Source organism: Muntiacus reevesi, chromosome 18, assembly GCF_963930625.1.
Source record: "Muntiacus reevesi chromosome 18, mMunRee1.1, whole genome shotgun sequence".
NCBI lineage: Eukaryota > Metazoa > Chordata > Mammalia > Artiodactyla > Cervidae > Muntiacus > Muntiacus reevesi.
In genome coordinates this window covers 34,871,519-34,882,310 of record NC_089266.1, presented here as the reverse complement: position 1 = coordinate 34,882,310, position 10,792 = coordinate 34,871,519, and the positions used below count along the sequence as shown (strand labels likewise).

Below are 10,792 nucleotides of genomic sequence, written 5' to 3'. Positions count from 1 at the left end.
AGCACTCGGCGGCCAGAGGAGCTAATGGAGGCGGGCCCAGAGGTGACTCCGCCCCCGACCCGTCCAGGCCCCGCCCCTCCCGGCCAGAGCGTCGCGCCTGCGCAGAGAGAACGCCTGCTTTCCCGTTGGGCCGCGGAGCGCAAGCCACCGGCTCCGTGGCTTGGCGGGCGTCCCCGACCTTTCCGCTCGGATGCAGAAGCGCGCCTGGGAGGGCAGCCGGGTGAGACCTAGCCCTGCGACCCCCGCCAGGTCTGCGGGCGCAGAGTGACCAGTGACCCTTGGTGGGAGCGAGGGCCGCTCGCGCGGAGCTGGACCCCAGGCTCCTCCTCCTGAGGGCGGTTCAGGCCTCGCCTCGCTGACGCAGCCGAACACCCTACACCCTCACTCATTGGCTTTTCCGACTGGATCCTGGCTCCTCTTCTGCCTCCTTGGGGCTACCTCTACCTGACGCAGCAGTGACCCACAGGGACACTTCGCAATTACAATACTTCCTTCAGGCGCCCCCAGCCATGCGGGGGACAGGCCGCCAGACAGTAACGAGCGTGCGAGAGGCGAGGCTCAGGAGGCAGAGGAGGCAGCCTGGACTCAGGCAGGCCTTCCCCAACAGGCATCACTTTCTCGGCTTGGAGTCCTGAGCCCAGGCCGGGAGGTGTGAAGGGGTTCTGCGCCTTGGGGGCCTAAAAGCTGAGTGGCAAGAAATGCATTTTTAGAGAAGAATCCAGGCCACGTGCGCAGAAAGCCTTGTGGGAGCTGGGCTTTGGCTCCCCAGGGCAGCAGGAAGCCCACTGAAAGATTTTCCGACGATGGAGGGAGGTCAGCTATTTTAGAAAACCATTTAAACTGCGTGGTGAACAGAGGCACCTAAGACTGGGTTGTTGCCAGTAGTCTAGGGGAGGGGATGGCTGTGATAGTGTAGGCAGACGGGAAGCGGCAGACTTTGGCTATATTTAGACAATAATAGAGAACTTGCTTGAGAGGTGAGATGCCAAGGTGAGACGTCCAGGATGACTTCTGTTGCCTGTCTGGTGACTAGGCAGATGGAGGTCTCACCCAGCAAGATGAACATAGGGAGAAGCAAGATTGGCGGCTCCTCTGTCCCTGTGTCCATGTTCCTCTGGGCTGATCCTACAGCTTCAGTCATCATCTGCTTCAAACCCAAGTGCCAGATCTCTCTCCTGGTATCCCTTAGTGCCTCAGATTCTACCTGGCCCAAACCATGCACCAAACTCCTCCAAAACACATAAGGAAATTCAGTTATTCAGCGGAAATTTAATGAGCCCCTACTGTATTTCAGACAGACAATAAAAAAAAGTAGCATAGGGAAGAAACAGACAATGTACATAAAATATATCAGAAGTCAGAGGGTGACAAGTGCTATAAGGAAAAATAGAACAGGGAAAGGAGAGAGAATGGTGAGCAGAAGTTGCAGTTTTAAAGAGGGTGGAACTAAAAAGGCATAATCACCAAGGTGATGGTTGAGCATAGACCTAAAGAAGGTTGAGGATTAAGCCATGTAGATTGCTAGGTGAAGACTTTTTCAGGTGGAAGGAACAAGGGCAAAGGCCCAGAGGTAGAAGTGTACCTTGTTTGTTCAGTGGACCAAAAGCCAGTGTGGCTGCAATGAAAAGAATGAGGAGGAGGAAAGAGAGGTCACAGGAGGCCAGACCACATATGGCCCTGTAGACCACTGGCTTCTACTGAATGAAAGGCAAAGTGTTGGAGGATTTGGCCAGAAAGGAGACATGAGATTCACATATTGAAAGAGTGGTCCTCAACCCTAGCCACAAGTTCAAATCATCTGGGGTGCTATAAAAAATACCTCTGGGAATTCCCTGGTGGTCCAGTGGCTAAGACTCTGCGCTCCCAAAGCTGAGGGCCCAGGTTTCATTCCTGGTCAAGAAACTAGATCCTACGTGCCTCAACTAACAGTTTGAATGCCACAACTTAAGATCCCACATGCTGCAACAAAGATGGATGATCCCAGGTGCTGCAACTAAGACGTATCACGGCTAAATACATATTAAATCTAAACAAATCCCATGGACAGAGGAGCCTCGTGGGCTACAGTCCTTGGAGTTGCAGAGTCAGACACGACTGAGCAACTAAACAACAAAACTAAACTAAAAAACCTCTAGCTGGGCCCCACTTCATTTCAATTACATTAGAATATCTGAAGTGAGGGCTTCCCTGGTGGCTCAGACAGTAAAGAATCCACCTGTAATGTGGGAGACCTGGGTTCAATCCCTGGGTTGGGCAAATCCCCTGGAGGAGGGCATGGCAACCCACTTCAGTATTCTTGCCTGGAGAATCCCATGGACAGAGGAACCTGGTCCCCATGGGGTCACAAAGAGTCAGACATGACTGAGTGGCTAAGCACAGGCACACATCTTAAGTGAGGTGCAGACATAGGAATCTTTTGAGAATTCAACAAGGAATTCAAGGGAAGTTCTTGCAAAAAGCTAGATGAGATTTGATGGTGGCTTGGACCAGCTGTCAGAGTAGTAGCAATGGAGGTGGTTGAGAAATGGTCAGTTTCAAGTTCTGTATTTGAGCCAACACGATTTCATGATAGCTTGGATATAGGATGTAAGGAAAAGGGAAGTCAAAGCTGACTCAGACTTAGTCCAGGAGACCCTTCACTCTTATTGCTTGGTCATTTCCTGCCCACCTATTCCATCCTGAGCTCCAAGCACTCTGATTCCCCAATTGACTTACTACCAGTATAATCTAGTCTCCTTCTCTGGTGAACTATGCATGCTGAACGCAGCAAATGTGTCTTACTAGTCCCCAAAGGCAACACAAGTTCAGTATCTACTTGTAACCTGAACACACTGTATCAAATTATTTTTTAAAGGGTCTATTTTCACTGCTGAAATCTTGAGTTTCTTGGTACATACAAAGAAAAAAATCTTAGCTTTGGGAATTGGATAGAAGAGAGTTTGAATCACATCTTCCCCAGGTCTTGGCTGTAGGACATAGGACAAGTTGCTTCCCCTCTCATAGCTTCACTTTCCACTGACTAGCAGGACTGTTCAGTGGGAAGCGGACACAATGTGCAGTAATTACCAATTACCACGTGGGCCTTATTTAGCTTGGTTCCTCAAGAGTCTGACCCACTTGGAGGATCAAAGCAAAGGTAATAAGGATACAGTTTATGGACTGTCAGGGTCTCCTCTGCCCGGAGGTTCCCTGCACTCCAGATGCTGCCTGAGATGAAGGGCACTGGACGGAGAGGTAGGACCCTAGGGATCCAATGTTGGCTCTACCACTGGCACTCTGAAGATCTCCTGAGGCCTTATTTTACTCATCTTCATTTTTTTGGCCACACTGTACAGCTTGTGGGATCTTAGTTCCCTAACCAGGGACTGAACTTGGGCCCACATTGAAAGCACAGAGCCCTAGCCACTGGACTGCCAAGGATATCACCTCATCTTTACAATCAAGTGATATTTTGATTCTCTACTACTACACCTCAGTTTATGTCTCCCCTCTGGATATAAATGCTCCTTCCCCCCGCCCCCCCGCGCCCTCAGAAGAGTCCAACCCCTCAGCACAAGGCACTCCATCATTTGGCCCCATCTGTTCTCTTCTTTCACTGCTGACCATCTCATGATCTTTAAGCCAGCCACCAGCAATCCTGGGGTTCTTGCCTCCAAAGCACTTACCCTGGTCTGGAAGATGCCCCTTTCTCTCCTCATCACCTAATTCCTGCAGGTCTCCACTGAACACTATGATACACTGTAGATGCTCCAGGGGTATGGAGTTTAGCAGGGACTAGGGTCAGAGATAAATTCTGGATTTGAAAGTATGGAGGGACTTCCCTGATGGTCCAGTTGCTAAGATTCTGCACTTCCAATGCAGAGGGCCTGGGTTCTTTCATCTCTGCTTGGGGAACTAGATCCCATAAGCCACAACTAAGACCCGGCGCAGCCAAATAAATAAAAGTATGCAGGTTGTAATTAAAGCTATAGGGCCAAATGAAATTACCTAGAAACTATCTCACTCAGCTGAATGGTCTGCACTTAGAATTCTGAATGCACACCTTCACAAAAATTAAGTATACATTGCCAGTATACTATATAGATATCCATGTTTATAAAATATACACAAAAATAGACATTTTAAAAGGTGAAATTAAAATATGTATACATTTACATATGAGTTCTCTTTTAATTAAAATTTGGTTAAATCAGGTATAGACAAGAATCTGGTAAAGCAGCCATAGAGAGACAAGACCAGGAGAGTGGTGTCACAGAAGAAACAGGATGTGTTTGAGCACAGTGTGGGCAACTGTGTCAAATGCTGCAGAGCCTGAGGGAGATGAGACTGAAAATCATCCACTGGGTCTGGCAACCAAGAGAACATAGTGATTCATGGGCTTTTCCCCATGAATGGGGAAGAGGTGGGATAGAAGACTGACCAGAGGGTTGTGAAGTAAACTTGAGGCCAGATCTCTCTCCCTGAGCTCCCCAGTTACCTGCCTGGTATCTCCACTCAGATGTCTCCCAGTCATTTCAGAAGCAACAGTGTCCAAAACTGACCTCCTTCAATCTTTTCCTTCCTTCAGTGTTTCTTATCTGAGTAACAGCACCTCCACCTAACCAGGTGCATAAACCAGAAATCTCCCTCTCTTTCATCTTCTAAATTGGACCATTTTCATCACTTCTTTCCCCCTCAGCCAAGCCACCATCACCATCTCACAGCTGGACCCCCAGTGGCTTCTGGGCTGGTCTCTGTTGGCATCCTCGCTGTCCTCTGATTGGTTCTCCAAATCTTTTAAAACATATAAATCAGATTCTGGCACTCTCTCACTTTAAACCTTTCAATGATTTACTGTCGCGCTGCAAATAAATTCTGAGTGCTTCACCACTACTGCCTGCAAGGCCTGCACTGGCCATGGGAGACCCTCTAATCACTACATGTCAGCCAAGCTGCTTTTGCTCTTTCTCCAATCTGCTCAATTCTCTCCAGCCTCAAGGATTTCAAACTGCTTCATTTCAGCCTGCTTACCAGGTACTCTTTCTGCCAAAAACCACACTTCCCCACCACTCTGTGCATGGTTGATTCCAGCCTTAAGGGCCCCTGCTCTGTGAGGCCTTCCTAACTCAAGGGACACACCCTTCCCTGCCCATTGTTCTGGCCTCCCTATTCTTTTCCTTCAAGCACAGAGCACATCTCATAGTGATAATTTGTGTTCAGTTGTTGAAGCTCTGTTTCCAGTACTAAATGAAAACCCCACAAGGGAAAGACAGTATCTGTCTTGTCCAACCATTTGGTTCAATTTCCTTGCAACATTTGTCTGACACACGACCCAACACTTGATGAACACTTTAGTAAAAATTAGCCCTCTAAATACTATCCAGTTCTCTGTCGTGGGTGCTACTCCAGCCTGCCTGGCCACCTTTTCTCACTCCTTTTCTGCCTAAGAAACTCAGCCCACACTGAGGACTCAGGTGGCCCCATGCCCCTCCCTTCCCATCTCCTTCTCTTTGTTCCCTCTGTTTCAGCCACACAACAGAGTTCTTTTAAGAATCATCTCAAGCACTGTGAAGCATTTTCTGACTCCCAACACATGATGTTTGGTCTCAGCTTTGAACCTCAAAGTATTTTGTAAGTAATCACACACCTCCCTCCCAGTTTGCCTTAACCTTGACTTCTAGAGTAAGTGGGTGCCCCAGAAAACCACTACCCTACCAAAATCTAGTCTTAATGCTAGTAAGCATCAGTACCACAAGATAAGCTTGTTAGAATACAGATTCCCAGGCCCTGAAGAGGGCTTTGGTAAGAATCTGCATTAGTTCAAGCGTTCTTTATGACTCTAATGCCCACCAGTTTAAGAACCTGTTAACTTGTAACAATTTAACCTGAAGTGAACAGTGACTCTCCACCCAAACCCAAGCCTCGCTGATTCGGTCTTAGGAAAGGGAAGGAGTTCAAAGGTTTGACAATTTTTGCCCTTTCTCTTTTAGGAGGTTAGATGAACAAAAACTCCAAAGTTCTTTATTTGCCTTTCTCTTTTAATTCCTTTCCTGCTCCAATTCTTAAAAAAAAAAAAAAAGTACCCAGAAATTAAACACAAGAAAGCTCAAAGAGCCAAGGCAAGCCAGCCCAAGAGTAGCAGGCTCCCTCCCACAGGAGCCAAATTCTGGAAGCTGGGGTCTCCACTCAGAGCCTGGTAGTAAAAGGTGGTGCAGAATAAGGTAGTTCCAGAAGCTAGCAGTAACCCAGCCTGAAGGAGATACAAGGCAGAATTCAGGCCAGTAAGAACCTGGCGAGTTAGAGGGAATGGGTGGGGCTTGGTCAGGGTTAGGGGTGGGGATGGGGGGAATTACCCAGAGGGGCTTTCTGCACAGGGGTACCGCTAAAAGGGCCAGGCTGTGTAAGAAGTGGTGTTTGTTGGACGTTTCAAAGAGCTGTAAGAAAAAAAGAAATGGGGGTACTTCCTAAGCAACGCAAGACACCGGAGGCTAGGGCGGAGACACAGTGGACAGGAACGTCCAACTCGATCTCTCAAGCCCCAGCTTGCCCCTCTCTGAGGCACCCAGGCCTCAGACTTGCATTCCTTGCCACTCCAAAGATCCGCGTTCCGTCCCTCCCCTCCTTCTCTCAGGGACCCCTGACTTTGCGCCCTCCGAGGCCTCAAAGTCAAAAAGCCCCAGCACATTTACTTCACCTCCTTCCCGTAGGCATCCGGAAACTGGGCTCCTGTGGAAAGGAGAAGCAAAGGTTACCAGTCCTACGCCAACCCAGACAGTCCCCACTCCTGTGGTGGTGGTGGACCCAGGTGGACGCCGACGAGAAAGGGAGCCCCCAGGAGGCTTCTGATTGGTGGAAACACGCACGGGCAGTTCTGGGAACCCAGTGGACCCGGCTGAGAGGTTTTTTAAAAGGTTCACGGTTCCGCGGGCAGTCTGGTAGAACGGAGGGCCGACATTTCCTTTAGACTCTGCCTCTGCACCAGATCCTAAAGATCTCTCCCAGCACAATCCCAGTTCCATCCCCAGCCCCCTGACCGTGCGCCCCGTAGGAGGCCAAGCCTAAGGCCCCAGCTCCGGACAAGGCACCCAGGCGGCGGAAAGCAGCCCCGAGACCGGCCATGGCTGTCGACGGTCACGCGCCGAATGAACACCGCCCGGGCCCCCAAGAAGCCAGCCAATCCCGATTTCCCATGCAAATAAGGTCTACGGGTGCCCAATCCGGGCCGTGTTCATTTTAGCGTCCAGGTCCTCACCCGGGTACTTGGACCTTTGTAAAACCTCTGTTGAGTGGCGAAGACGTCTGGCGGGCGGAGAAACCAGAGCCAATTAAAAGCGAAGGAACTGAGCAGTGTAGGCGGGGTTGTGAGGGGCGGGACTAGAGGATTTGCGTCACGGATTGGCCCACTTTCCAAGTTGATAGCCTCTCCTAACACCTTCTCCACCCCCCGCAACTACCGGTCAATTTCCGAAGATCCCGGTCCCTAGGCAAAGTTCCGCCCCTTTCCCCACAAGCTCCTCCTCTTCAGCTTTAAACCAGATCCACTCCCCTAAAGAGGCGGGCCCACGGATAACGAAACCCCACCCATCAGCGTTAGACCACGCCCATTATCCAAAGCCCCTCCTCTGGACCAGAAGGCCCCGCCTTCTTCGTGTGATGCCCCGCCCCTTAGAGTTCACCGCCCCCCCCGCCCTTCCCCGCCCCCCAACTAACAGCCAGAAGCCGAGGCTGGGAGATCACGGGGCGGGGGGATGTCTCCACCCTGCCCTGGCTTGCTTCGTCCATCCGTCGGTCTGTCCACTCCCGCCCCCTTCCACCTTCTCCAGTCCCCCCCACACTCTGGAGGGCGGGCGGGCAGGCGGGTGCTAGCAAGGGGTGTGCGCCGCTCTCTCGGCAGGGGGCGGGGGAGGCGGCCGCGCGGTGACGCGCGGGGCTGCTGCGGCTGCTCCGCCGGCGGATCATCACTCTCGGGCTGGGATGGACGCGGGGCGGGAGGGCCCTGGCGCGCGGGGCCAGGAGTCCGGGCCTCCCGGCTGCTGAGCGTTCCCCGAAGCCTCTCTCTTACCCCCAATTTCCCTCCTAGGATCCACGCCGACCCCCGCCCTGGGGCTCCAGACTCGGCTCCCGCCCTCCTCCGACTCCCCGGACATCCCCCTCCCGCCCGCCCTCGGGATCGACTAGATCCCTCCCCCTCCCTGAGGATTCCGGCTGGATCCCTGCCCCTGCACCGCGGATCCTGCGCTCCCGGGCTTCGGGCCCCTGGGGATTGCCGTGGACTCCTTTTCCCGCACCCGATCCCGTAGGATCTTCCGCCTGTACCGCCTTCTAGCCCCTCGAAGCCAGCCCACGGTGCCAGTGGATCCCCAATCCAGTCCTGTCCCGTTGCTCCCTCCTCCCTTCGCCGTCCCCACTGCGGGGTTCCCTGTTCTTGGGCTCCTCCTGACCCCATCCCCTACCTCTCCTTTCCCCGGGGATCGACTGGATCCCGGCCCCGCCCCCCGGGGCTGGGGCGAACCCCCTCCCCCGCCGGGTGAGGCGCTGCGGGCGGGGGCTGGGCCTGCGGGGCCGCGGGGGCTCACAGGCCGCCGCCCCCCTCCCGAAGCCCGTCCGCCCCCTACTCGGAGCCCTGGATGGAGGCACCACGGCCCCAGGGCTGAGCCAGGTAGGAGCTAAGCCGGGCCGGGTGGAGGGGGCTGCGTGGCGGTCCACTGGGGTCTCCCTTCTCCCCCTCTCTCTCCCTGCGCCTCATTTCCCCCAGCCTTCTCTGTCTGCGTGCCTCCGCCTAGGGATGCTCTCGCCGTGTCTCTGCGTCTCGGTCTCTTTGTCTCTGCCTCTCTCCAGCCCATGAATGATCCTTTGAATGGGCCCACAGACCCCGTGTGTTCCCATCTCCCCCTCCCCCTCCTTCTCCCCTTCCCGGCCAAGCCATTTTCCCCACTGCAGGAAGAAGGGGGGGGGGCCTGCGGCCTGAGCCCCCGTCCCTCAACTCTCCCCGGCTGAGGGAGTCAGGCCTGGGCAGGAATGGAGCGAGCAAGGCAGAGGGATGCGGGGGGTGGGGGGGGGGGGGCAAGAGGTGGCAGACAGAGATGGGGAGAGCAGGGAAGAGAAAATGGGGGAAACAGAGCAAGGGGAAGAGAGAGAGAAATAGAAGGGGCTTGAGGGAGAAATTTGGGAAAGGGATTTGAAGGAGAGAGAAAGATGAGAAACACCAAAAGGGAGGTGTAGAAGATAGAGACGAAAAAAGGGGCGAGAGACTGAAGGCAAGAGCTGGAGCAAGCTGGAAGAGGCCTCGGAAAGATGCTCTGAGGGAGCGCTATGGAGAGGAGCTGGGGGGAGGGCTCCAGTGGAAGGGAGGAAGGCAGAGAGGCTGGCAGGGAGGAGGCCAGGGGCCCAAAGTACCTTAAAGGAGGGGGGGGGCGGTCAGAGGTAGACCTTGTTCATGGGAGGGGGAGGGGGCAGCAAGGCCATGAAGCAGAGCCTAGCCTGGCACAGGCAGAGGAGAACCTGGGAAGCCAGCTCTAAGCCCCCTCCAGGTATCGGGGGAACAGGAGCTTGAGAGGACCTGAAGAAAGGGAGGGCATGACTGGGTGTGTGTGGTAAGGATTCCCGTGTCCTCATCTCTGGAATACATTGACACCTGCAGAGAGCCACCCGCGGGCTGGCGCCTGGCTCTGAAAACCCCGCGTCAGCAAACAGCTCTGGCGGCTGGGGGGGGGGGACGGGGGGGGGGGGGCTTGCTAAGATGACCTGGGTGTCTGCCCCTTTAGTCCGATCTGTTCCCTTGTCCTGCCCCTGCTGCCCTGAGCACCCAGGCATCAGGGCAGCAACTGTGGGGGTCTGGCAAGGGGAAGGGGAGGTGAAGAGCTGGAAGGGGATGCAAAGAAGTCATGGTTTGCCCCTAGGGCAAAACGGTTTGCCCCTATGGGTCAAAATGCCAGGCGTGGAGGAAGAGGTGTCGGGTTCAAGGCTGTTCAAGACTGTGGAAGGGTAACTGTTGATGGGTGCATCTGATTGCCCTCAAACCCACCCCAGCACCCCTTCTCTCCAGCCAGAGGCCTGGTCACTAGGGCTCGGTTCTGACTGGCCAACAAGGGGCAAGAGGTGGTTCTTTTAGGGTTCTCTGCCTCCAGTCTCCAGCTCCCCCCAACATATATACTTCTTCCTCTATGCTAAGACTGGGGGAAACTCCAGCATTCTGACTGATGCCTCTGCCCTCCTCTTCATGCCCTGAATGGACCCCATAACCCATCCAGCCCCTTCCCCTCTTCCTCCAGACCCCTCCCCCTCCGGGGTTAAAGCTGCAGCCCGTTGCCGAGGTAACATTGCGGGGCAGCATCCCGTCGCCCAGCAACCGGCTGCAGGATCACGCATCTGTCCCCAGATTTGCCCCTCCAGCATCTCCTCCCTGTCTAGACCCTGCCTCAAGACACCTTAACTTCTGAGGAGAGAAATGGAGAGGGCCTGGAGTAGAGGGGTCTCCCCCACTACACAGACCCTTCAAAAGAAGGAGATGTTGAAGGAAAGGAAAAGTGCTGGGGTTGCGCAGTCCCAAGAAAGGCCCAAGTCTGGCCTGGGGTGGGGGTTCAGTGCCATGAAATTACAGCTCGGGAGTAATTAACACATATAAACAAACCCGCCACTTCCTGCTAATTAATGACTTGGTATTTTTATTTTCTCTTCCTTGTCTATCTCATCCCTCCCAGGGAGGTGAGAACTGGGACTCCTGAGTCCCCAGAGGAGAGCCTGCCTGGGAGGGATCGACTCCTGCTGGAAGGGGGCGTGTTGGGTGGTCTGGGGAGCTGGCCCTCCTTCCCCT

The 10,792-nt window shown here is 53.9% G+C and overlaps 1 protein-coding gene across 1 annotated transcript; it reads right to left on the bottom strand.

Annotated features, from left to right (window-relative positions):
* Window positions 1-5,996: 5,996 nt before the first annotated feature.
* TMEM256 (transmembrane protein 256) lies at window positions 5,997-7,144 on the bottom strand. The gene is made up of 4 exons (XM_065910439.1): window positions 7,014-7,144; window positions 6,674-6,705; window positions 6,333-6,413; window positions 5,997-6,229 (listed from the first exon to the last, which is right to left on the bottom strand). Exons 1-4 carry the CDS (start codon window positions 7,096-7,098, stop codon window positions 6,086-6,088), a joined length of 342 nt encoding a protein of 113 aa, XP_065766511.1. The 5' UTR covers window positions 7,099-7,144; the 3' UTR covers window positions 5,997-6,085.
* Window positions 7,145-10,792: the final 3,648 nt, after the last annotated feature.

Excerpts from the sequence above, each read along its gene's own strand:
- TMEM256 (XM_065910439.1), bottom strand. The coding sequence starts at position 7,098 with ATGGCCGGTCTCGGGGCTGCTTTCCGCCGCCTGGGTGCCTTGTCCGGA. Across the intron at positions 6,706-7,013 it reads GGCCTCCTACGGGGCGCACG|GAGCCCAGTTTCCGGATGCC; the intron begins GTCAGGGGGCTG and ends TCCTTTCCACAG. Across the intron at positions 6,230-6,332 it reads TGTGCAGAAAGCCCCTCTGG|GCTGGGTTACTGCTAGCTTC; the intron begins GTAATTCCCCCC and ends TATCTCCTTCAG.